At 40.4% G+C, this 27631-nt stretch overlaps 2 protein-coding genes across 4 annotated transcripts; one reads left to right on the plus strand and one right to left on the minus strand.

The window, feature by feature from the left end:
* Window positions 1-1189: 1189 nt before the first annotated feature.
* Window positions 1190-25710, plus strand: LOC105382649 (dynein regulatory complex protein 8). 3 transcript variants are annotated; one of them, XM_011552568.3, is made up of 7 exons: window positions 1190-1333; window positions 4997-5110; window positions 5527-5650; window positions 6014-6140; window positions 7122-7205; window positions 22939-23129; window positions 25560-25710. In XM_011552568.3, exons 1-6 carry the CDS (start codon window positions 1306-1308, stop codon window positions 23107-23109), a joined length of 648 nt encoding a protein of 215 aa, XP_011550870.3. In that variant the 5' UTR covers window positions 1190-1305; the 3' UTR covers window positions 23110-23129; window positions 25560-25710. The 3 variants fall into 3 exon arrangements, with proteins under 3 accessions (XP_011550870.3, XP_037965958.2, XP_011550871.1); XM_038110030.2 differs by having other exon boundaries at window positions 22939-23112; XM_011552569.3 differs by lacking the exon at window positions 22939-23129.
* Window positions 7880-20758, minus strand: LOC119691814. The gene is made up of 9 exons (XM_038110029.2): window positions 20556-20758; window positions 19883-19972; window positions 19440-19472; window positions 18105-18858; window positions 17218-17291; window positions 16797-17075; window positions 16231-16371; window positions 9038-9206; window positions 7880-8748 (listed from the first exon to the last, which is right to left on the minus strand). Exons 1-9 carry the CDS (start codon window positions 20598-20600, stop codon window positions 8171-8173), a joined length of 2163 nt encoding a protein of 720 aa, XP_037965957.2. The 5' UTR covers window positions 20601-20758; the 3' UTR covers window positions 7880-8170.
* Window positions 25711-27631: the final 1921 nt, after the last annotated feature.

Consider the following 27631-nt stretch of genomic DNA (forward strand, 5'->3'; position numbering starts at 1 on the left):
AGCCGCTGCCTTCAAACGGCCAGCAGTTCGCCTCTGATGTCTCAGTCCACAAGATCGCAAACTTCGTCAGGCCAATCCACCACCACGTCGACTCAACCGGCGGCTTCGTCTACAGGCAGCTGCAGAAGGATGGATCTGTCACTACCCAGACGTCATCAGGAAAAGTGGAAGGCTCGCAAAATCTACACGTGAACTCCGCAGCTCAGAAAGAAACTCAAGGTGCGTTTGTAAAGCCAATTTTAGGCAACTACGTGTACAAGCAAATAGTGCACAACAATCCCAACTTCACGGTCGTCAAAGTGGAAAACCCAAGCCCGGTGCAGGCGCCATCAATTGACAGCAGATTTGGGACACAAGGCATTTACTCATACAAACAAGTGACTAACATCAACGCAGCTTCAGTCAAGCACGTCGCTACTGCCAAGCCGGTAGCCAATAGCAAACCTTTGACATCACGAGTCACCCAATCAGGATCGAAGGACCAAGTTAAGGTTATAGTTGGCGAAGACAGTATTGGCACGCACAGTGCCAGCGGGAACTTCAAGTATGTCCAGACGAATTCGCCAGCATCCACCACCACCACTACTTCCCAGAAGGTAAAACTCGAAGATTCTCTCCAAAATAATCCGATTATTGTATCAGATGTGACGAAAGCTCCTGCAGTCAACTTCTCCTACAAACAAAACCACGATGACGGGACAACTACGAGTTTTCAGTCCAGCAATGAGAACCACATCACGGTTAAAGTTAACAGTGAACAAGAACACCAAAGGGGTGATATTCCGTGAAGTTACCAGCCATGATTACTTGATGACTTTCTAGTGAAAACAAACTAGGATATTGTTATTTATTGAGTAGGTAGGTAATTAATAACTAGGTTTAAGTATAAGTACTTTAATTTAATTGATTGTATTTGAGCACAATTCTCATTAGTTTATCAGTGAATAATAAATCCCTTTTAGTTTTTAATTATTTCCTCTTTTATTTAAATCATTTTGTGAATAGTTAGTTACCTCCATAAATCTACAATCTACAACTAATTATGTCTGAAACTTTAGCTTTACGATTTAAAAGTTAAGGAATATACGATATTAGCGTTAGGTCACGAAAGTCTAGACTCATTGGGCCGAGACCGTGAACTTTGACATGACATAGCCGTTGCCTAGCTACAGTAAAACATTGTTTTCGATTATTTAAACAAGCTTTTTAACTATTTTCAATTTTAAAATTTAATAACTTTGGGAATCTCTACATAAAAAAATATTTGTGATATTCTTGTGAATCTCATTCGCTGCAACAGATATAATGGCTTTACGGAAGGAAGATCCAAAAAGTAAGTCTTTATTTTATCTTCATTCATTATGTTTGAGACTTTTAAATGATAAACCTACCGACATGTGCTAACAACTTGTGAATCTGACTGTACATAAGTAATTACTATATAGCTTATTTATAGGTTTTAACTCAAACATCATTCAAGTAAAAAGGGTTCGATTCCCAGTCGGGACATAATTATTTCGTCGCAGTCGTAGAACAGTGACGGATCTGATTTTTTTCGATTTTCGGATTATTGCAGATTCTTCTTTAAAATTTCATTATTTACCTATACAACAAAAGTTTTTTTTTAAATCTTTTATAATAAGCGAAATACAGAGGCGAACACTGACGGTTTTGATTTTTTCGCGTAGAACATGGGCGCTTGTGCCGTCCCGTCGATGTTCCGCGGTGACCCTCGCCCCCCGCGACCCGCTCCCGCGCGACGGTTTGTTTGTTCTGTCAGTGTTCTCTGTAGGAGCACATGGAACACGTAATGAGTACTTAAAATGTTTTTTTGCTATAATTATTATTTAAAAAGTTCTGTTTTCCATGTAAATATTTTTTTAATACTTCTCCCATAGAACAAAGACGGTCTCTTAAATCCGTCGTTATTCTTGGAACTTTGTTTAAAAAAAATAAAAGCCCTAGTTTTCGCTAAAATCATTGAAAAGTTAGTTATAATTAGGTACGGTGTATTAAAAAACAATATTGTTTGTTTGTTAAATTTAGTGACGGTATTTCAAATGCGGCTATGTTCTTTGTCCTAACTATTGGTGTTTTGTATATACCGTCATTGTTTTATGGATAAGTGGTAGACGCGTGTAGATAACCGTCGTTATTCTTTGGAATTATTTTAGGATACGTCGTTGTTCTTTCCTAATATTACGTATTTTCAATGGAAAATAAATAAATTTATGATTTTTCAGTATATTTTTGCTAATTTATTATGTTTTTAAAACTATGTGCTAAAAAACAATGTAAAATTATGTACTTAAGTACTTTTTTGTTCATCAACTCTACTGCCAGAGGCAGGTGACGATGGGAGCACGGTACAATGCGGGTAGGTTTGGAATTATGTTTTTCTAGCCATTAGCATGAGTTACCAAACATACAAACGAAGTCAGCCGCAGAATCCACATCAAACATTAAATTTCTGTATTAACAGCTACCTCAACAGTTAACAGTTACATCAATTGCAAAGGGAAAGTCCTAGCATCAACCGAATGCTGGTGATTGTCAAACAGCTGAGGATAATGACCATCGCGAAGCAGTTTGAGAGGATCCTTACATGGCTACGGATAAGATGACAGCAATTTCCTTTATTGACTGACCACAATCAGTAAATTCTCTAGTTCTAGGGGTGAATGGCATCGCGGGGGAGTCAACGTGATCGGACAGCAGTGAATTTACTGTTTGCGGGCAGTAAATAATTAAGGAAATTGGTATCATCTTATCCGTAGCTATGTAAGGATCATCTTGAACTGCTTGGGGATGATAATTTTCCTCAGCTGTTTCACAATCACCAGCACTCGATTCATACTGGGGCTTTTCCTCTTAAAAATAGGTGAGCCCACTTTATTCACGTATTAATTTCAGGAAAAATTCCCCGTAAATTCTGTAATTCTCACATTATACTTACTTCTCCATAAAAAGGGTGAGAAATCCGACCTCGGAAACTATAGGCCCGTTAGCTTGACATCACATATGTATAAATAATTCACAATCGCATCCGTCCTCTGCTGAACTAACATCAACCACCAGAACAAGCCGGTTTCCGACCTAGTTTTTCTACCGCGAACCCTCTATACACGCTCAATCAGATTATTGAAAAGTTCATAGAGCTTGACACACCACTTTACCATGTATTTATTGACTATACAAAAGGTTTCGACAGTATCTACCATCAAGCAATACTTTCCGCCCTTAACACCACAAAATTCATCCAACCTACATCGAACTCGTTGGTACTATCTACATAAACAGCTCAGCCAACGTGAAATTGGAAAAACCTGGTACTGGTCCAACGTTTCCGATTGAAAAGGGTGTCATACAAGGCGACCCTCGCTGTACACGCTTTACAATTTTCCTCAAAGAAGTCTTCAAGAAGTTGATACAGTCCTGGGAGGACAAGGACATCAATTTTGGAAGTAAAAAATAGTCAAACCTCGGTTTTGTGGACGATATTGCCCTATTCTCCCGAGCTCAAACAAATGTTGCGAGAGCTATCCATGGCAAGCCTTGAAGTTGGACTAAAGGTGAACCGTTCGAAGACAACAGACATGACCAACTAAGACCGCCAAACTGAAGTGAGTAGTATGTCGTATGCAGCCGGATAGGTAGGGTAAAAATGCTACCAAATGGGAAGCCGATAACGGCCGCCGGCACAGGGGCAGACCCAGAAGAAGATAACGGGATGACCTAGACGTGTTTAGTAGGAACTGGAATGAAGAGGCCATGAACAGGGATAGCTGGAAGACCCAGGAAGAGACCTTTGCCCAGCAAAGGGTCACAAATGTCACAATTGAGTTGGGAAACTCCGTCACATATTCTCCTCGGCCATCCCTGATCAGAGAAGAAGACTTTTATCATTAGAGCCTGAAGACAAAAGTCTTCTTAAACCAGTGCATCTTGCTAGTGATGACGTATGGGGCGATAGATAGGTGGGCACTGACGGTAGTACTGGTCCACCGATTTAAAGTCGCTCAGCGTGCTATGCTTGGGGTTTCTCTGCTGGATCGTATCAGAAATGAGGGTATCCGACAGAGGACTAAGGTTACCGACATAGCTGTCAAAATGTGCAAGCTAATGTGGCAGTGGGCTGGCTATATCTGCCGAAGAACCGATAACCGTTGGGGTCGACTAATTCTCGAGTCACAAATAAGGACAACCGTAGGCTGGTAGCCAGTAGTGGCTGGATGAGGAAGCCCGAGGACCGAGTGTTGTGGAGCTCCTTGGGAGGTGCCTATTTTTAGCATTGGATGATTATTGACTGATGCTTGGACACAATGGGGTCTTCAAAAAACATTTTATAAAATAATTGTATTTTGTAAAAAAATTAGGACCTAAACAAAAAATAATATAGCGCAATCAGCACCCTCCTAAATAGGTTATTTAAAGATCCGTCTTTGAATTTTTCCATATATTCCCTAAAACAACGATGAAAAGTATAATACGCCATTAGATACGCAATAAAAGTCCGTAAAAAAACGACGTATCATATAATGCGATATAGTAGGATACATAGAACAATGACCTATCTGATTTTTCAGGAAACCTAGACTTATTACAGACTAATTATACAGGCTATATTGCAAAAGTCCATTCGTATAATAATGTGACCGAATTTCAAATGAATTGCTTCAGCCGTTTTCATTTTATCGAACAAAACGTTGTTTAAAAACTTTAACTGGCTCTCCTGTAAAGTTGCTGTTTTGCAGATCCGTCATTGTTCTACGACTGCGACGATTTATTGATAGATTGGCTCTCTACACTTGGATGTAGATGCTAGGCAAGAATTGAACCGTAGATGTGGCGGAAGATTTGAGTTTATATTGTTGTAGGTACTTACCTTCTTATAGACGTAACTATGATGTAACACCGAAGTACTTAACTAAATAAGAACTGTACATAGAACTATACATAGGTACTGTACATAGTTACCTAAAATCCTATTTTCCAGTCCAGCCAAACAATGACTTGGAAAAGAAAATAATCGAAGCATTCGAAGTTTTCGACCATTCCGGCAAACAAGTGGTCGACGTGCGAGAGATCGGCACCATATTGCGATCTTTGGGTAAGTCCGGGATAAGTTCATGATTTATTTAAATTATATGTAAGTTAGAAGGTAAGTATACTTAAGTACTTTTTGATTAATGTGGCTGAAATAATATTGTGGCAGTAGGTAGGTATGGCTCACCAGCAGAGTAGCAGTAAAGTTGGTACTTAGTTAAAACTGCTGACCTACCAAAAATTATAAACATAAATTACTTGCCTATATAAATACTAATGGTCATAGTCGGGAATCGAACCGGCAGCAGCGCGGAACCTCTAACCACAAGACCATAGCATAGCTGATGCAGTGAGTAGGGACATAGAGAAAAGAACACTACGTAATAGGGAGGTCAGTTTCATTTCCCACACTATAACTAACTCATAAACCTCCATAAAGGTGGCTGAACTGAACCTATAACGCATTACTGTTGAATACAGGGTGCTGTCCAACGGAAGCTGAAATTCAGGAAGTGATCCTCGCCACTGAAAATAAGGAGGCCACCGGGAATGTTCCCCTAACGAACTTTCTGCCCTACATGTGCAAAGTTATGATCGAACATAGGTAAGTCAAGACATCAGAGCCGTCTTGAAGTTAGTGTAAGAAGTAGTAGTGATAAAACACCCAAAATTCCTCAAATAAGAACTCAAGTATCAAAATAATTATTCGCACTACAACTATTGTATATTTTATAACAAACGAGTACCAAAACTTCTTTACTGCTTTGATATTGGTTCTACAATGACCCATCTCACTCTGTCAATACCGGAAAATTTGCGAGACACAATCAGTACTCGTTTGTTAAAAAAAATGACTTATACTTTCAATACGGGATGCCATAGTTTATTTAGTCAAGTTTCATAAAGTTTTTTTGTTTATTTGCCGCGCTTTCCCTGGTTTATTTCTAAATTCTTCTATTTCCCTCAGGTTCTACCCAGCCAGTGCGGAGATGCTTCTGGCTGCGTTCAGATACTTCGACAAAGAAGGCCGTGGCTTCCTGACCAAGGAAAGATTCACTCAGCTCATGATGGAGGAGGGAGAGCCATTTACTCAGGTAGAATGACGGCATCGTAGCTAAGACAGTAGTGGAGCTGCTTCTGAAGCTTGGGGCCGCGGGTTCGAATCCCGCCCAGGGCAAACATCTGTGTGATGAGCATTTGTGTTTGCCTTGTGTCTGGTTGTCGTTTATCTATTTAATGTAAATGTAAATCTATGTATTTGTGTAGATATATCAGCTGTCCGACACCCATATCACAGGTTCTGCTTAGTCTGGGGTCGGTCGGATGGCCGTGTGTGAGATGTCCCCATATATTTAGAATTAGATAGCTTTCGAAGCAAGTTTGACTTAAATAATACACTCACGAGCAATAAAAAAGTTTCATTTCAATACGAATAGCACCTAATTACTCCTAGGGAAAGACTACAGTAAAGTAAAGTAAATAACTGCGCATCAGAAAAAAACGTAAAACATTTACTCTCATTTTTAATTTAATGTGTTAAAAGATCGGGGTTATTTGGTGTCGACATTTTGTAAGTGGACTGTTACTATATATATATATATAACAAAAAATATGATAGGTTTTGCTCACGTGAGTACGTCTAAGGTCCAAGCCTCGGCGAAGCGGCAGCCCTCGATGCTTGAGAAATCCAAATAAATCTTGAGATGCACACACAAAATTCACTTGTCGGTATAAAAAAATATAATGCCTAATGGCAGATGATGATATTTTGCCGATATTTCTCAAATTCACAATTAATCCGATAATTGCGACCGCGCCGAATCACAAGAGCTTAACAAGACTGACTTTTTGTCAAAGTAAAATTAAGCTAACTACCACCCAACCCACAAACAAATATTAAAAGTGTTCGACCGGTATTTCACCGGTATCGAACATGGACCATTTTTATTGCTCGTGAATGAGTGAAATAACATTATAATTTACAACACCTATCTAGTGGTACCAAAGAGATAAGTATTATGTTATTTCCGGAAGTAACTAATGTGAAATGTGTAGTTATGATTTAACAATTTCAGGAAGAGTTTGACGAGATGATACAGACGGCTCTGGATCCAGTGACTGACACCATCATGTACGAGTATTACCTCAACCAGCTCATGGTATGTATCTGGCAAAGATTTATACAAAGAGGCCTGAAATATACGAAAATATTTTTTACTGCTATGGCAGTAGGTACCTAGGTATTTAAGATTCCATTCTCGCAGCGGATCTTTAATATAGCATATTTGACTACCGCCAGTGATAACGATAATCAATATTGCGAATCTGAATATGATAGAAGTGTAATGTGTAGTATTTATAGTATATTTTACTATAAAGTGTTTTACAACACAACCTCGAAATTACGAAAAATTCGGCTCTTGGTGGGGAAAATCTAGTTTTACAACATCTAAACGAGAAATCTGTCGTATCCTATCCTATCCTAATTTCAATAGGTAGCTATATCCCTTCATAACCCTTTAAAATCAAACACCTTTTTTAGGTACTTTACAAGACAGTGTATTAACCAATAAATCGTAAATAACTAAAATTAACATAAACGTCTCTATCCGGAATAGTTCTTAAAAATAATATTATGTGTACGTAATAAGACATACTAAAATCTTAAATTAATGGTTGTCAGAAAATATACATACTGCCTTTGCAGTGAAAAACCTCATTGGACTCGAGTGAATAAGTTTAAAGTGCATGTGCAAGACAATCATTTAACATAATTACTATGTTGCGAAAAAAATTTACTATTATTTTTGCGTCAGTAATATTCCATTCAATCAAATACCTATCTTATTTCACTCTAAACCGGTGTCGGAGCGGCTATTCAAAGTTAACTTGTTCTAAGTTCATAAATAAGTATGCCAAATTTAAACTGAATTCACAAATAATTATTCTATACAACGCTTGTCCTCATGTATTCCATTGCGGAATAATCAGAGATGCATTGCCGGTAGGCAATACAGCCAGCCTAACTATTACAATCTCATTATTACGTTATTACTTCTTCTATTATCAAAGCTTAAGAACTTAGTAACCTTTCAATAGCCTTCCCAAAACCTTCATTACAACTCTAAGCATTATTAATGCGACTGGACCGCCTAGTGTTTATACCAGTTGGCGTGGCAGGCGCTTTGGCTGGCTGCTTAGTGGGCGTGGTCTGTTGTACTTTAGCCACCTGTGGGTTCTTAGCCACGGCTGTCTCCGCTGGTGTTTCATTGGCATTCTCGGCATTCCCGGCGTCACCTCCGTTGCCATTCTCGGCATTCCCAACGACGCTTCCGTTAGCCTCAGCTTCTTTAGCCAATTCTTCGTCCCAGTTCTCAGTAAAATCTGTAGTAGTGTCGTTACCGTTGCCGGTTGCCTCTTCATCCCAATTCTCTGTGAAATCACCACCGTCATCAGTCTGGCCTTCAGTCGCATTTTCTGTAGCAGCATCACCAGTAGGTTCATTCTTGCCGCCATTTTCTTCGGTCTGCCCTGCTTCTTCAGAGCTCCGTATAGATGTGAGTAAGTCGTTGATTTGTCCATCCAAGTCGGAATCTATAGCGTTGTCGATGCTGGTGTTGGCCGATTTGGTCTCGGATTGTTTTAGAACAGTCTTCGGGTTTTGGAATTTGCCGCTTTCTTTTATGGTTAGCTTCACGTTGTCTGTGAAAGAAATGCGGTAAGAGTTATGAATCAGTCATATATTCCAGTTTAAGTTTACATTAAAAGTTAAAGGTATTGAGCCGACAGTCGACACAAAGGCATGGGAGCCACATAATATCTGCCACACCTGTCAGTCAGTCTGTCAGTCACCTTCCAGGCAGAGTTTAGATGAAGAAGGCCGAAGGAGTGATGGAGCTCGGGAAGATCAGTTCAGCCGTTTGGAAGCTACACTACCACTTATTTTTTACCTTCGGGGATAAAAAACAGCTAACACAAACTGTGAACATACCCATAAGAGTATCATTGGCGGCCAATATATTCTTCAGGTCGGTCTTGTCGGAGAAGCCCACGTACAGCACATTGTGCACATTGCGGTGCTTCTTGATGGTGCCCGGGTGGAACGAGCGCAGGAACGCCTGCAGCTTCACCTTCTTGGGCAGCTTGGGGGTGCCCATCACCTGTGGATATTTGTTTAGACAGATATTTGTAATCGGGTCTTGGGTGTTGATATTTATATTTAGTATGTATCTATCTGTCGCAGCCGGATCGTATAATCCGCCGTATTACATTATGGCTAGCCGCATTACAAGACAGGGCCTCTTTGTAATGCGGCGGTTCAACGTTTAGCCGTATTGAATATGGCTGAATGATAATGCGCCGGATTGTATTCGACATCATACGTCATTCAATATGGCTGGCCGTTATGTAATACGGCGAGAGATTAGCCGGCGCATCAAAAGATTTTAATTTCCTTTTTTTAACACTCGTGACGTTGCTTGACATAACAACAATAATGGCGTTGGATACAGGTATTTGATGATGATTAAAACAAAGAAATCGTGTTAAATATGTTAGTAAACAGTGACTTCAAGAAGAATTTTCACGTGAAATTAAATAATATTGTAAGGAAAACCGGCATACGGTGTGACGGATCCATGCCACCACCGCCACCCGAGCCTATATAAGCAGGCCGCAGAGAGGCGCCGCCCTCTTTCCCGCGGCAGCTCTCAAGGCGTGAACATCGGAGTTAGGTAGTGGTGATCGACGCGATTTGTGAGGTTGTACTTTTCTTGTTTATTATTTCTTCTATTATTGTGTACTTGTGTAATTTGCAATTGTTAATAAGTGTATGACAGTGATTTTGTTCCCATGTAAGATATTTTCGTTTGTAAATAAATTCAAATAAAGGTTATGTGTTTTTAGGTTAATAAAATTTGTTTTTTTTTAATCAATTAATTAGCTAGTCTCTAAAATCAGAAGTGGGATAGGCCTCCAAGCCTATCCAGCTTCGCTATCCTACATTTTATTCGTTGGGAACAAAATAACGGTCTGAAATTTTAAATTTTTGGTGTTGTTTTAACTGTTCATCATGGGAGGCGATTCGCGTTCTCGATCACGTGACAGGTCGCGTCATCACCATCGGAAGCGACATAGGACGCGCAAACGTACTCCTCCGCGTTCTGACACTCCTCCGCGATCACGTACGAACGTTCGTTCTCGGACACATTCTCGATCGCATGCTTCATCACCGTCTCGTTCTGTACCGCGATCTAAATCACCAGTGCAATCCAGAATGTCTCCCGAACGTATACAGAGTGTAGATAATTCGTTAAATGTTACGTTGAATGCAATTTTGAATCGATTAAATGTGCTAGAGAAAAAAGATAGTGCAGATCGTAGTGCGGGTATAGTGAAAACAGTTTCAAACAATGTTGCGAGTAGCATCGTCGAATGTGCCGTTCCTGTGCGATTACCTACAACGAACCCGGAAATTAATTGTCATAATCCTGTGTTGTTGGTTAATGAATCAGAGCAAACAGATAGTGTAAATTGTTCCAATCGCATACTTAGTACCCCCGCTAGGGATAGTGATGTTTTTGCGAAAAGTAGTAACGTTAATACCGGTGAGGATAGTACTTCCACTGCTGCGCAAACATTGATGGATGTGTTTAAGTCGTTTTGCCCATCTCGTAATCAAAACTACTTTGTTTCCAATTTCGACCCAACAATCCATGATATAGATACGTGGTGCAATGAGGTAGATCGTGCTAGGGTTGCGAATGGTTGGACTGATGGCGAATGTTTGTCGCGTGTTGCTGGATATCTTAAGGGAGACGCGAGGCTGTGGCTTAACGAATGGGTTACGAGTGATAGAACCTGGTCAAACTTTAAATTAGAATTTAGGCCATTATGTCCACGAAAATTAGATTACGCGAATATATTGTTTGACACAATGTGTGTAACATCGGATAAGTTTCCGACATATGCCGAGTACGCTCGCCGTACATTATTACGTCTTAGGATAGTCAAGGGCTTAAGTAGTGAACTTATAACGCAGATAGTCATCCGGGGAATAACGGAACCACATGTGCGAGCTGCCGTTGCTAATGCAGATTTATCTCCTGATAACTTAGTGTCGTTTTTGGCCATCTATACGAAACCCGTACAACAAAAGCAGGATACACGTGGTTCCAGCAATCACTTAGTTAGGAAAAGAGCTTTTAATCAGCGTAATGAATCAAAATGTTTCCACTGTGGACAGGCGGGTCATAAGAACTTTCAGTGTCCTAAGAGAAAGAAACTTGATTCTACCCCCGATCCAAAGCCAGTTGCTAAACCTCACAGTAGGTTATGCGAATTTTGTAAAAAACCCGGTCATATGGAGGCAAACTGTTTCGCGAAAGATAGGGCGCAGTCTCGCAATGAACGAAACGTTAACCTTTGTTCAGAACGTCTTGAGAGCACACGTAGTAGCGATATAACATCAGCGGTTGTACAAGGGGTTCCTATAGATGTGTTGATAGATAGTGGGGCCCTTAACGTGTCCTTGATCTCTGACAGTGTTTTAAAGCATTTTACTTGTCAGCCAAAGCCAATTAAATGCGCTATAAAAGGGATTAGTGATCGGGAATTAGAAGCAACATCGTACGTAACCTTAACTATTGAGTTTAGTGAGATTTCCGTCGAGGTTGATTTAGTTGTTGTACCATCCAAATGTATGACTACGCCTATTATAATTGGGACAGATGTTCTTAATAGGGACGGGATTACGTACGTGAGAACAAAAGATAGACAAGTTTTGACACGATCTGAACCTAAAGTGCGGGAAGTGTGTGCGGTCGAACAAATCGATGGATTCACAGTTAATACGCCTCTTCAAGGCGAGCAACTGGAGTCTCTTATGCAAGTACTTACCATGTTTTCGGAATTCCTTATTACGGGAACAGCCGCTACTACCGTCACTACCGGTAGTATGGATATTCGGTTAAAGGACGAGACTCCTGTTGCATATCGACCATACAGACTTTCACACCAGGAGAAGGTCAAGGTTAGGGAAATTATTAATGATCTTTTGTCTAAGGGCATCATAAGAGAGTCACAATCGGACTATTCTAGCCCCATTCTTTTGGTCAAGAAAAAGGACGGGTCGGATCGGTTATGCGTTGATTTTAGGGCGCTAAATCGACTAACCATTAAAGATCGATACCCACTTCCGTTGATAGATGATCATATCGATCGGCTAGGAAGTTTCAAGTACTTCTCAAGTTTAGATATGGCTACCGGCTTTCATCAGATACCGATAAGTGAGTCGTCAATAAGTAAAACCGGATTTGTCACGCCCGAAGGGCATTATGAATATGTCAAAATGCCCTTTGGACTCGCCAATGCTCCTATAGTTTACCAAAGAATCATAAACAACACTCTACGTAGCTTTATTGAGGCTGGCAACACTCTTATTTACATCGATGACGTGCTTCTGATGAGCTCTGAAGTAGAAGAGGGCATTGAGTTGTTGCGTAATGTTCTAAAAACACTTTCGGAGTCGGGATTCTCGATAAATCTTAGCAAATGTTCGTTCCTTACAACGCAAGTAGAGTATTTAGGACGCGTAATTAGTCAGGGTCAGGTACAGCCGAGTCCCCGTAAGGTAGAAGCATTAGTCAATTCACCAGTGCCAGGAAATGTAAAGCAAGTGAGACAATTCTTAGGCTTAGCTGGATACTTTAGACGGTACATCGAAGGGTACTCCACAAAAACGGCATGTATAGCGCATTTGACTAAAAAGAATGTTAAATTCTATTGGGGACCGGAACAGGAGAAGGTTAGGCAGGAGATAATTGGGATACTTACCAGCGCACCGATCCTTTCCATATTCGATCCCGCGTTACCTACAGAAGTCCATACAGACGCGAGTAGTGCGGGGTACGGGGCGGTTTTAATGCAGACCCATAAGGACGGCAAGAAAAAAGTTGTGGCTTATTTCAGTAAGGTCACCCAAGGAGCTGAAAGTCGCTACCACTCATATGAGCTCGAGACATTGGCAGTCGTGAAAGCCCTACAACACTTTCGCCATTATTTAATTGGCCTCCAATTCAAAGTCGTTACCGACTGCAATGCCTTAAAGTCCACCGAGCGAAAGAAAGATCTCCTCCCTAGAGTTGCCCGTTGGTGGGTGTACTTGCAAGACTTCACTTTCGATATTGAATATCGCAAGGGTTCTATGATGGCTCATGCCGACTACCTCAGTCGTAACCCCCCAATCTATGTTCACCAAGTAACCAAACCTCGCAATTGGGCACAAATAGCGCAATCTGCCGATGGTGAAACTCAGGACCTTGTTCAACAGCTCCAAGAGGGCAAGTTAGATAGCCGACGTTACGTTTATCAAAATGACGTTCTCTATTACAAATACAGTCCTGTAGGAGAAGAGTCTCGGCTATTAGCCTATATTCCGAAGGGCCATAGGTTAAGTTTGCTTAGGTTGTTTCACGATGAGCATGACCACATCTGTGCTGATAAAACAATAGATCTTATATTGAGACACTTTTGGTTTCCTGCGTTAATACACTTTGTAAAAAAGTACATCGCTCACTGCCTCGTTTGCATCTCTAATAAACGAGTACCCAGAGCCCCTCACCAACACATAACCTCCTGGGAAAAGCCCGACGCTCCATTTCAAACCGTGCACACTGATGCTTTGGGTCCTTTGCCAGCATCCAACGGTTACAAATTCGTCCTGGTCGTGGTGGACGCTTTCACCAAATACTGCCTCTTATATCCGATCTTCAGACAAGACGCGGTAGAACTTAAACGCGTGATGGCAAATGCTGTGTCTCTTTTTGGGGTTCCAAAACTCATCGTTGCCGATCGCGGGCGCATGTTCGAATCTTCGAGCTTCGTGAACTGGGTCAAGGAACATGGCAGCGACATACACTACATCACCCCAGAGATGCACCACTCCAATGGTCAGGCGGAACGATACATTCGTACTGTCTTAAACATGATAAGGATTGAGGTAAATCATAAGGGTTCTGCGTGGTCTGAGGTGCTTGGTAAGCTACAGCTTATACTTAATATCACTAAGCAAAAATCTACGCAAGCTTCCGCTTTAAATTTGCTAATCGGGACCGATGGAACCACCCCTGTGATTCAAGCATTGGTGAAGGATGTGGCAGCAGAAGGGTCTCGGCCAAACTATCAAGCTTGGCGGGAGATTGTCAGAAGCAGAGCTAGTGAGCTTCTTAAGAAGAATCAAACCCAGCAGGATTCATATGTGAATCGGAACCGGACACCAGCCCGTGTTTTTAATGTGAATGACTTGGTGTTCGTCATCAAATTCTCCCAGTCCACAGGGAAGCTGGATCCTGGCATGAGAGGGCCCTACAAGGTTCTCAAGGCCTTACCGAGTGGACGCTATGAATTGAAGCTCCTCTCCGGTGCTTACGGGAAGACATCTCAAGCCGCGGCCGAGTATATGGTGCCGTGGAAGGGAGAGTGGTGTCCCGAGAGCTGTGCTGCCTTCTTTGAGGGTAAGATGGTCATTTTGGTCAGTTATCCTTAGTATCATGCCGCATAATCGTAATTTACTTTGTCATCAGTTTATTTCAGTAAAAAAAAAAAAACTCCCCATTTACTTCTAACCTCTATAAATTTCTTATTTAGCATTTCACATAACTAAGTATTGAAAACTGTGGCAAAGTGAGTTGCGAAGGTTAAATACTGTGGGTACTGGCTTGCAGATGTTACTCATATTTGGGCGACATAGACCAGCAGAACACGAGGCCTATGGTTGAGTGTTATTACAGATGACCATGTCATGTGATTATCTGTTGCAGCACGTGTCTGTTTATGGCAGCATGTGAGGGGGCCCCTGCAGAAGACAGAGTTATGAAATTGTTGGATAGCTCTCGTCTTAGTTTTTGCGCAATATTTGTTGAGACGTCTCATAGGAGTAATGATGAATGAAAATGAAGTACGTATGGATGTAAGAAAGAACGAAGTCTCACATGTCTTCGTTATAAGTTTTATGCAGTGCGTGAAATGAACGTGATTACTGGATGGAATGCAAGAGATGAGTGTTTGGCTAATACGGATTTGTTGAAGCCTAACATGTGGTTTTCTCATATACACAGATGACGGCTGCAACGAGTCTCAGGGAGGTGCATCATCAAGAGATGCAGTTGCATCTACCGACAGAGCGACTGCAGAGCATGGACCATCAACGAGCGGTGCTTCAGTGGAAACGTCCAGTGGAGTCCCTGCTGGTCCCATGCTGCCCACGGAAGCGAGTCAGGAAGCGGCCATCGAGGACGAGGCCGTATCAGGAGAGGCCGTGTAAGGAAAACCGGCATACGGTGTGACGGATCCATGCCACCACCGCCACCCGAGCCTATATAAGCAGGCCGCAGAGAGGCGCCGCCCTCTTTCCCGCGGCAGCTCTCAAGGCGTGAACATCGGAGTTAGGTAGTGGTGATCGACGCGATTTGTGAGGTTGTACTTTTCTTGTTTATTATTTCTTCTATTATTGTGTACTTGTGTAATTTGCAATTGTTAATAAGTGTATGACAGTGATTTTGTTCCCATGTAAGATATTTTCGTTTGTAAATAAATTCAAATAAAGGTTATGTGTTTTTAGGTTAATAAAATTTGTTTTTTTTTAATCAATTAATTAGCTAGTCTCTAAAAATATCTATTCCGATCAATGCGGATCAGTGAAAAACGTACAAAGTTATAACGCACATCAAACAGCTAAAGTGAACATGGATTCTGCTGGTCGGCGGATTTCAAAAAATATAATTGTGGCCGGCAAAGATTATTTGACATAATATTAACTAGATACTACGTTTTTCAAGATATGATGGTTTGGATTGACATATGCGATATTATACCTATTTATTTTGTTGCTTTATTTGTTTATTTAGTATATGTACCTAGTGCTTAAGTAGTGTATTATATACTCTTGCACCACAACTACCTCTAATTCTATTTTTTTTATTTATATAACTCTCTTCCATCCAAAGGTTGTCTGGTAGAGATTGCAATAAGCAATAAGGCCGCCTTTTTGTAACTACTGTTCTTATTTTTAAGTTTTATTTTGTATTGTTTCGATTGTAGGAGGATTGTAAGAGGATTGTATTGTATTGTATTGTAGACACCTACTTACGATCGCTGCTAGACACTCAGGAACGTACAGACACTCACCATGACATACATGAGCGGCAGTTTGTTGGCGTTCAGCTTCCCCTGGTCGGCGGCCATGCGCGCGCGCACCTCCGACTTGCGCGCCAGCTGCTGTCGCGCACGCAAGTACTCCGCGTCCGCGTCGAATACGCGCTTTAAGTCCTGCGGGGAGAGGGGGGGTTAGGGGGAGTTTGGGATGGATTTAAAGTATCGAAATATTTATTGCAATCAAGGTCTTAATAATATAGGGATGTCCTTAAACTTGATTACCCATATTGGGCACTGCTGACAATGCTGTATGTCCTTATATCTAAAGTAAGGCAAGATAGGAGCGAAAAATCGAACGAAAAAATTACTGTGCTACTGTGTGTGTCACAAAAAACTTGAAAACAAACAAAACACTGGTCAATTCAATTTTGGTTGTAAGTAGTAGAACATGGCTATTAAACACTGTTTATTAACAAGTGTTTAAAATGAAAAAAATATGTTCAGTAGCAGAAAGTGTTTGACTGATGAAGATGATGATAAAAGATATTATGCACATTTTTTTTACTGTAGGTATATGAATAATTTCAAGCGTAACTCACATCTTCAAAGTTCGGCAGCAGTTTCGGCAACTCAGCATTGATGAGCCCGTCCATAAGTTTCTTGAAGTACTCCATGCGATTTTCCACTTTATCACCCTCGGTTGGTTGAGGTTCACCCTCGGCCTTCTCTTCAGGTTTGGCTGGTTCCTCCGTAGTGTTGGTAGTGGCGTCATCGGTAGTGGCTTCATCTGTAGCGGCGTCGGGAGTTCTCTTGGTAGCTTCGTCCGCATCTTTGACCAACTGCTCTAGGTCTGATGGCTCTTCGCATATTTGTGAAACCTGTTAAAGTATTTATTTTGTTACAGATATTTAGCTTACTATCTTGCCAGCCTTGCCAATGGTTGTATATTAACTTTATTTGTAATTATGGCATGGCTTGTATATTTTAACATTTTTTTATATTTTTTTGCTTGAAACTCACCTTTTTGAAGACATCTTGCAATTTTGCTTCAAGCACTTTGGTAATATTCTTTCTGAAGAAGTCCTCAGGGTCATCTGTAAAAGTTATTACAATCCTGTCAGACAAATCTTTACAGTTTTTATGATGGCTGACTTTAACACTTGAGATTAATTTGTACGAGGTACTTACCTTTTAAAAAAGTTATAGATAGTTGAATAATTTAATAACATTATTATAAAATGAATACACATGCTTGGGATGAATAAAATTGTGTAGAGAACACATCACTACACCATCCCATAACATGTGATATTCAAAAGAAACATTAGGCCCTTAATAAATTAAATCAATCTCTGTAGTGTCAAGAGAATAGATTATTGCAAAGCCCTTCAGTCATAGAGCAAGCTCAAATCCAACAGAAGACTTACGGGCTGGTTATGAGGGGAACAGACATAAAACCAACTACACTGTGTTAAGTCCTTACCCATGACATAGCCATATTTTGGACAAAGCCACCATATGAGGACACGTCCGAATTATTCCCACAGTCGGCCATTTAATTTCCATTCCAATATCTATACATTTAAGAGTGGATTTAGCAAGCGATGCTCTAGCACTCCATATGAGTAAAATTTGGAGGCAAACTTGAAGCAAACAGCTATGTTATAAGGAAGGAATTCACCCAAACGCATGATGACAACGGGCGATAAGTTGCCAATTTCCTTTCGGTATTCCATATCTTGTATTTTGCTTTACTAGCGCCACTGGGGATGGCAACACTATCGCTTTCCAGTCCGTAAAATGAATACCGACTGCGATCATCATCCTAACTACCTATATACGGCCGACTGTCAGTGTAACCGGACTTCGCCAATCACAGGCAAGGACCAACCAGGCGCCGAGTGTACCTGAGGGCAGCTCCTGCGCCAGGTACTGGGTGTCGGGCGGCGCGGCCAGCAGCTCTTGGTCGGCGCGCTGCCGCTCCGCCAGCGCGGCGGCGGCGGCGCCCAGCAGCTCCTCGTCCCGGGCGGGCGGGAAGCGCGCCGCGTGCGCGTCCACGATGGCGGCCACGTCGGGCACCGCGCGGCCCAGCAGCGCCTCGCGCAGCCGCCGCCGCAGCGCGTTCTTCACGAGCCGCGCGCCCGCGTGCTCGAACAGCGCGGGGTGCTTGTCCCCGGCGCGCGTGCGCAGCGCCTTGTACACCACGCCGAGCGCGAACTCCAGCCGGCCCTGCACCTTGCGCGGCAGCTTGCCCTCCAGGTCCGCCTCCGTGAGGACGTACTCTTCGAGCTGCGCCTCCGCCACGACCACCTTCTTCGGGGCGGGCTTCGGCTCCGGCTTGGGCGCGGGCTTGTCTGCGGGCTTGCGCTGCGGCGCGGACGCGCGGGCCGCGGGCCGGTAGGCCGGCTTGGGCGCGCGCGGGGCGAACTTGGGCGCTTGCGGCTTGTACTGCTGCGCGGGCCACGCGTCCTGCTGGCCGCGGAAGCGCTTGGGCACGTCGTCCTGCCAGCGCGGCGCGGGCGCGGGCGCGGGGCGCTTGCCGCGGCGCCGCGCCCCCCCGAACCCCCCCTCGTACCCGCCGCCGGCGCCCGAGCTCTCGTACATGTTACCGTAATCGAACTGGTTGTACGAGGCGCGCGGCTGACTATAACTATTGTTTTGCTGAAATTACAAACGGTGTAATTAAACGGGACGTGCGCGACGCTACGAGTGTCGCAGGATGGGTCCACTGACCTCCGCTGCTGAGTGTGAACATGTGCTTGATAAAGCTAATTCATGCCACAGTATTTAGCACTTCGCATCTTAGCAATATCATGGCCAGCAACAATAAGATGCTCAATGCTTGTGTAGAGCCGTACCTACTGATTGAATAGCTTGCATGGTACATGTTCTCTTTCCAATGAAATTGGTAGTGAGTTCATGATTACACACAGGCTTATGTTCAGTAGACATTTACAGCAAAGAAAGGCCTGAACTATCAGGTTCAAGTAAAGTTTCTACTGTTTCAAAGTAATAAGTGTAAGACAATTATAATCAGATCATAAGTAGGTCTATTCATAAATAAGTTAATAGTATGTATTGTTATTAATTTTGCTTCAACTTGTGGTGCACAAATCTGCCAAAATAAATAGGGAAATGTTTCTCTATATCTGGATAAAACTATAATGATGACATTTCATGTAAAAATTAAACAACAGTACAGTATGTATTTTATCACCAACACATATTATCTAAATACTTACAGCCATTGGTTGCTCCCATGGACTGATGGTGTGCTGAAACGAAATAATTAAACTTAGAATACTAGTCTCAAACAACACTGTTAACACTGATCACTTCTTATCATGTCAGTAACTTCTCAAGCTTGATTGGTCACCCTATGCTGCAAGGCACCATTGAGTATAAATGGGCTGGAGACAAAATAGGCAGACATTCCCCTCTGCCGGGGCAGTCATCCAAAAGAACCACTGATTAAAAACGTCCAAATTGGTAAGGTAGTTTTATAATATTTTAATATTTATAAGTACTATTTTAGTTTAGGTTTATTAGTCGTAGATGACATTTTATTCTGTTTTATTTAATAAATCTATTATGTAAACTACGCCTAATAAAGAAACGTTAGGAATGCAGATATCATCTAAAAACACCTGTGGAGACGGCTACTTAGTGGCAATAGCCTAAATACCTGAGTTTGTCTGCCGCCGTGTCCATACTGGCCCTGGTCCTCGATGAGCTGGCGCTTGCGCCTCAACAGCTCCAGCTCACGGTCCAGGTCCTGTGGAAATTACAATAGTCAATATTGTTGTGAGTTGAACTGTGCGATTACAATAGTTGAAATTATCGCCAGTTAAAATGATCACTACATGCTATGAAGCTAGTTATGGTATCTAGTAACTTGCAATAATGTCCATTGTCCATGCCTACTACCTCAGCAGCCCTGTTGATATGATTTATGTACATTTAGACGGGCAAGATGATCCACTACCAATGGCTTTCATATTGTCATAAGGATTCAAGTTTCCATGTGTTAATTTTACAAAAAAAAAAACATGCTACATAAGACTAAACCTTAATGAAAACTAGGGTCAGAGTGTAGATAAGAAGACGCCACGGCCACGCGTTCTCAATAGTGCTACTTAATCAAATCGTGCTTTTTATACATTAAGAGAGACCTAAGAACTCTAGTGGATCTCTAGCTAATTCCAGGGGGCTGAATTCTTAGGTACGGCACCAAATACGCGGCAGTGTCTTAGAATAGCAAATATGTAAAGTTAATATGAAATATACATAGATGTATCACATTTAGCTTTAGATTACAGTACCAAGGCGAAATAAAATGGTGGCTTGGTTGGCCTTACCTGTAGCCGATCCCTTGGCTGCATCATCATGTTTTGCCTCCTCATGTTGATTACAATCACAACTGATTAAACGAATTTATTATGTTTGCAAGATGCAAGATGTGCAACTTATTTAATTACTTAGTGAAATAATTAAGAATTGATTCGTCACAAAATAACGGCAGTTTGACAGACGCCGCACGCCGCCATGAAACATGAAATGAAATGAAAGTAAAAAAATAAACTGTCAGTGTGTTGTTTTTGTCTGTGGCAAATATGTTGCCATATATCAAAATGTAATACCCCATCCACACGCTCGGCGAACAATGGCAAACAGCAAACAGCAAACACTGACGTGTGGATGGGTGTTTGTCGTTGTTTGCCTGTTTGTGTTTGTGTTCGCCAGTGTTCGGCATCGGTGTCGGTTTTTCTTGCCAGATCAAAGGATGTTCGGCAAACAGTTCGCTACGTATCCACACGTCTGTCAGCGATCAGTATGCGCGCTAGCATTGCGGGAGGCGGACGTATCAATTTGCTACACTTTTTCGTTGGCGCGCATTTTTTTTTATACATGTATGTTCACCGATTACTGCGCCGTTTATGAACCGATTTTGAAAATTCTTTTTTTTTGTATTTGGTTGAGCTCCCAGGTGGTCCCATTTTTTTTCAGAATTTTATCTCACCGTACGGGTGGGTAAAGGGGTAAAAACAGGGTATGAATTTCCATTTTGGACACATATTAACCGATTCTAATGAAATTAAAAACATAAATATAGTTCTTGTAACAAAAAAATATGATGGTGACCTTGAGCTGATCTGATGATGGAAACGGAAGGCAGTCAAGGGAACTCCTCAACGGTATATAGCAACTACCTCGTGTTTAGGCTTGAATGATTCGTATTGATTAGTAGGACTTTTTGGTATCATTTGCATCTTACTTTTGATTAAAAATTATTGCAAATAAACTAAAAACTATAAAATAAAATAATAATTAAAAAGAAGAAGTCAGTTTTTTTATTATTATTATTCCACCATCGTCTTTGCTTTCTTCTTATTTTCCTTTTTTCTTTCTTTTGCTTTAATTTATATAATAAAAATATGTCAACCCGAAAGTAATAGCTCGTCGTCCGCCGTGTTTGCCGGTTCGGAATGTTATGAGCGTTCGCCGAGCATGTGGATGGCTGTTTGTGTTCGGTGATTGTGGTTGGTGTTTGCGACTTTGTTTGCTGTTTGCCGTGTTTGTGATACCCCATCCACACGCTCGGCGAACAATGGCAAACAGCAAACAGCAAACAGCAAACACTGACGTGTGGATGGGTGTTTGTCGTTGTTTGCCTGTTTGTGTTTGTGTTCGCCAGTGTTCGGCATCGGTGTCGGTTTTTCTTGCCAGATCAAAGGATGTTCGGCAAACAGTTCGCTACGTATCCACACGTCTGGCAGCGATCAGTATGCGCGCTAGCATTGCGGGAGGCGGACGTATCAACTTGCTACACTTTTTCGTTGGCGCGCATTTTTTTTTATGTATGTTCACCGATTACTCCGCCGTTTATGCACCGATTTTGAAAATTCTTTTTTTTTGTATGGGGTTGAGCTCCCAGGTGGTCCCATTTTTTTTCAGAATTTTATCTCACCCCTACGGGTGGGTAAAGGGGTAAAAACAGGGTATGAATTTCCATTTTGGAGACATATTAACCGATTCTAATGAAATTAAAAACATAAATATAGTTCTTGTAACAAAAAAATATGATGGTGACCTTGAGCTGATCTGATGATGGAAACGGAAGGCAGTCAAGGGAACTCCTCAACGGTATATAGCAACTACCTCGTGTTTAGGCTTGAATGATTCGTATTGATTAGTAGGACTTTTTGGTATCATTTGCATCTTACTTTTAATTAAAAATTATTGCAAATAAACTAAAAACTATAAAATAAAATAATAATTAAAAAGAAGTCAGTTTTTATTTTTTTTTAATTACGAGTATTATTATTATCCCACCATAGTCTTTGCTTTCTTCTTATTTTCCTTTTTTCTTTCTCTTGCTTTAATTTATATAATAAAAATATGTCAACCCGAAAGTAATAACTCGTCGTCCGCCGTGTTTGCCGGTTCGGAATGTTATGAGCGTTCGCCGAGCATGTGGATGGCTGTTTGTGTTCGGTGATTGTGGTTGGTGTTTGGGACTTTGTTTGCTGTTTGCCGTGTTTGTGACAAACAGCAAGCGTATGGATGGGGCTTGACAAACAGCAAGCGTATGGATGGGGCTTAACGCACTTCTTTTCGAATCGAAAAACTTCGATTACGTTTTGTCATCTCCACTCCACTGCACTTGCTCTTCCTATAGTGCCACCCACCCCCCTAACCCTTTTACCTTTATCCTCATCTTCCCTGTCCTTCCTTCGTCAGATTTCTCGAAAGGATGTTTATGGGACGGCTGATGAACTAGAGAAGCAGAGATTGCAACTAGAAGCTGAAGCGCCGAAGAAAAAACGCACTTCGGACATTTTGCGCGAAGCAAAGCTAGCCCAAGAGGAGGAAGCTTTGGAGGAAGCTGTCGCAGCGGAAACTGTAGAATAAATGGTCGAATTACCTACAGAGTAGGTTTTATTGTTCTTTAGTTTAACGAAAAGATAAAGACAAAGAAACAATATGAAAATTATTCATTATTTATCTGCTGCCGCTACACGGGTTCGTCATCGTAGATAATAAACGTCAGTATAAGGTGAGTCGGGGCAAGCGCGCCTACGGGGTAAGAGCGCCCCCCCTATTATCTCAAAAACTACTGATGTGGGACTCTTAACGACATCTTACATCCATGGAACAAATCAAATGAAGTTCCGGGTTTAAATCACAGATGGCTCTGCTTGCTCTAATTTGAGATAATGGACATTCTATTTTTAGTGTCATTTTAACATCAATTACGAGATGAGCACGTGTTACAAATCCATTAAAATCTCAGAAAATCATCAGTGTTTGGGGAAACTAATAAGGTGAGTGTATAATTTAAAAGATTTCCTTTAAATCCTTACTTGTATTTTTCTTTTTAGTAGCGAAATTAATAATTTTCTAGCCAATTATAAATCTTAACCTAAAAATTTTCGAGAGGGGTAAGTGCGCCTGAGTACTAGGACCAGCCATTTTTATATGGCGCATTTGCCCCAAGGCAGGGGTTACCAACCATAAGGTGGCCGATTATGAGAAGTTTGTTAAAAAAAAAAAAGTTCCTTTTTGGAGAAATAGATGGCGTTGTCTGGGGTTGTACCAACTTTCAAACCCTCAGAACACACTCAGATCACAATATGTTATTCTGTGAGGCTAACGAAATGTGAAAGTGACGTAGGTAGGTAGAATTGTAGTATTATTTTCTCTATGATGTCGATGTCACTGTTGCTTCAGCGTTCAGTGCGATTGTGCGTACAGCCGTTCTTTTCAAGTTTTCTCAGTTTCCTTGTGTTTCTCCTGTATAAATTGAGTTGTAGTTGAGCTATCTGCTCCTCCTCCCTCCCGCCACATGCAGTCTGAGCCTCGGAAGGATGGCTCGCGCTACCACCCGACATTTAATCACAACTAGTGAGTTCTTATTCTGAGTTTAGTACTCTTTGCTCTCTATGTAATTTTTGACAGTTGGTACACTGCGTTTTCACGCCATCTATCGGCTTACCCAAAAGCTCAACTGACAGCTGTCAAGGAAAACGGCTCATTTCCAAAATTGCCTTTGATATCTTTTTTTATTTATTTAGCCAAATTCATACTGGAGGCTTGGTAAGTGACTAGTATCACAACTCGAGAACACTTTATGCTAATTTTATAATATAAATTGGTAACCTGCCATAGTATAACTGACTCGGGACTGTCCTTGCGTTTGTAGGGAACATGTTTGTTATTGTATTGCAGATTATTGCTCTAAGACCTCGGTAGGTACTGAGTTCTTACCGAATCGAAATTTGTGTGTGAAAATTTTGTACGTTTTGTTTTAAGTAAATTTTGGTATGTTAAATATACAGTAATTCATACCATTTTATGCCTGTTGATTAAAATACAATAATTAGTACAATATATGATTAATACAATACGAGTTACAATACTGATTACGGGTTACAATACTGATTACAGGTGTTTATATTGTCTTTTCTAAAACATATATAATTTGAATTAAGTAAGCGAAGACTGCTATTCGACTGAATATCTATTAAGTACTAGGTAATAAGAAAAAATGTTTAAGTTTTGTTAAATTTGTTTATGAAAATTTTGTACGTTTTGTTTTTATGCTAATAAATATAATTATAGCCTGAAATTAAAGTTTTTTTTTCCTATTACTGTGATTTGTCATAATTTATGCCAGTATAAAATTTCATCTACACATACATTAAAGTTTTTATCAAAATTCAAAAAGCTACCCACCTATGATTGTTGAGAACCCCTGACTCGAAAGATATGGCGCACTTGCCCCGAATTTCATTTGATGGCCGTAACTTATTTTGTATTGCCATTTTCAAAAATAACCCAAAAGTATTGTGTTTTTTTGTTGACGTTCTTTCAAGTAAATTTGGTGTTTTTCTGCTAAGCATTACTTTTGGCGGTTTATTTTGTGTAGGCGCACTTGCCCCATTTTCAGAGGCAAGTGCGCCTATCTCCATGTTTTTAAAAAACTAGCATTATATCCTAAATTTATCAGTATATTCACTTAATCAACGTAACATTATTATCTCAAATAACCAAAGATTGTAAATTTTATAAATTTACATGTTTAGGTCAGTAAATAGAGAAGATATATTGAGTTGAATTCATCTATGAAAAAACTATGGCGCGCTTGCCCCGACTCACCTTATCTCGATTATTGTAAATAGTAGGCTGTGAGTAGTGGAACGCGCATTTTATGAGTTTATCGACGACGATAACGAACCCGTGAAGCTGCCACTGCTACCGAGTAAGTATATCACGTCATATGTAGGTAGGTTGGGTACTTACGTATGACTGTGATACATTGTTTGGTAGTTTTAATGATTAAATGCTCTATTTTGTTTCAGTTCGAAGATGATTTTGCCGATACAGTGGAGCCGCCGAAGTAAATAAAATAAAGGACTCATTTATAAAATTGGTAGTTATTTAAAAAACTTGAAAAGATATTAGTTGCAGATTTTGCTTTACTCTTTTTATGAAATTATAACTTTATCTTTGTATTCGCATTTTAAAATCGTTCCATGGTAGATTTAGGGCCGATTTTTCAATGCTCAGATAGACAGACAGATAGCGTTTATTCGACAGATAGCGAAATATTCAATTTTTCAATCGTCAGATAGAACTTATTCGTCCAATAACTCAGTTACCTGGAGAATAAATCTATCTGCTGCTTGGGCCGCCAGATAGTGCTTATTCGATTGATAATTTGACATTGTTTGACATTTGAGGTTATTATTGTTATTAAGAAAGTGAGAATAATCATCATTTTCAATGTTTATTTTCGATGATATTGATGATTTGGCGATCGAAGAAGAGGCAGTAATTAACGAGTATATTAATCCAGTAGAAAGGAAAGTCAGAGTCGTGAAAACGAGGCCTGATCATTACAGCATGTGGGATGCAAAAGAATTTCATCGCCGAAAGGCACCAGACTAGAAACATTATGTTGATTTATTTTCAATCATTAATAGGTAGGTAACCTACGGCGGGATGATCTTCAATGTCCAGTATTGGACTGCTATAGGCTGAGGAGAAAAGAGAGAAACCATCCAGTACTTGATAATAAAACATATATAGGTGTTATAATTATTTCTTTCAGTTTTTATTTGTTAATTCTAAATTAAGGATATGTTGAATGGTAATGTTGGAACAAATGCCTAACACTTTTTCTTCTACATCGATAAATGGAGGTGCATTTGAGGGCCCACCTCCAGTTTTGTACATCTCCTGCCTTTGCAGGGAAGACTTCTTCTTCATTTTTTTTTTGATGCCCTCGTACTTTAACTTAAGGGTTTTCCATGAGCGGACACTTGTGGTTATACCACTGGAGTTAAAAGAAAACTCAATTTTCTTCCATGCAGTCTCCTTATCTTTATTTGTTGCAGCATCGGTCTTTTTATTTTCTATGACATGTTTGAATTTATCTACCAAACTCACTACACAGTAACTTCAGCATTATTAAAATTCGCTAAACGCTCTCTTTTTTGTGAAACCATTGTGATACAAAAATAACAAATTTAAATACCAAAATCAAAACAACCAAACCAAACAGTCAGTGAGGCTTGTGGCTTGATTGCTCTTTGCTTGACAGTGATAGTTGACACTGACAATTGAAATAGTATTCTGTCCTGCTTTAGCACTATAGTGTCTGCATATACTTGTTTCATCTCTCCTGAGTTCAAATAGAAAAATCGGTAAGATAGTTATCTATGGAATAAATCACAATTGAAAAATGGTTTAGCAACTACCAGGCCGATAAACAGCGAAATAAAATTATTCGTTAGATAGTTATTTGACCTTTTATCCTGGCATTGAAAAATCGGCCCTTAGAAATTACCTGCAGAATAAACTATTGTATTGGTGCACTATTGTTTCAATACTATGTTGTTGTGTAGGTACAATAAAGTGTTCAAATAGATAATTCTTTCGATTCAAAAGATTACGTTCGTTATACCTACATGTGGGTGGAACAAAAACAGATGTAAAGTTTACTTATAATAATATATTGATTTACTCAGAGGCACTACACTGACTTAAAAGTAACAACGCGCGACCTATATCCCATATTTACTGTACACTGAGAGAATTTTTATTTATTTATTATAAGCCTCCTATAATGTAACATTCAAATTAGTATTTAAGTATGTTTAAAGTAACACAATTCATGCATTATTAATATTAATGGTAATTGTTTAAGTTTAGTTTTATATAATTCAATATTATAATTATTACATTTATTTATATAATTCAGTAGTAGTATTTATTTGTACACTGAGAGAATACCGTATTTTTTTATTTGGATTAATACGTAAATAATATTTTACATTAGTAAGATGGAATAGGATGTTCATTCATGAGTACCTACTGAACAAAAAATATCACCACTCAAAAAGTGGACAGTAAAAATGGGTCATGGCAG

Source organism: Plutella xylostella, chromosome 27 (genome assembly GCF_932276165.1).
Source record: "Plutella xylostella chromosome 27, ilPluXylo3.1, whole genome shotgun sequence".
Taxonomy (NCBI): Eukaryota; Metazoa; Arthropoda; class Insecta; order Lepidoptera; family Plutellidae; genus Plutella; species Plutella xylostella.

Bases quoted from the DNA above. Each gene is read 5' to 3' on its own strand.
- LOC105382649 (XM_011552568.3), top strand. From the start codon at position 1,306: ATGGCTTTACGGAAGGAAGATCCAAAAA. The intron at 6,141-7,121 runs GTAGAATGACGG...TAACAATTTCAG, and splicing joins AGGGAGAGCCATTTACTCAG to GAAGAGTTTGACGAGATGAT. The intron at 7,206-22,938 runs GTATGTATCTGG...TTCCTTCGTCAG, and splicing joins ATTACCTCAACCAGCTCATG to ATTTCTCGAAAGGATGTTTA.
- LOC119691814 (XM_038110029.2), bottom strand. From the start codon at position 20,600: ATGAGGAGGCAAAACATGATGATGCAGCCAAGGGATCGGCTACAG. The intron at 18,859-19,439 runs GTAAGTATTTAG...TTGTAATTTCAG, and splicing joins CATGGGAGCAACCAATGGCT to CAAAACAATAGTTATAGTCA. The intron at 17,292-18,104 runs GTACACTCGGCG...TAACTTTTACAG, and splicing joins GGCGCAGGAGCTGCCCTCAG to ATGACCCTGAGGACTTCTTC.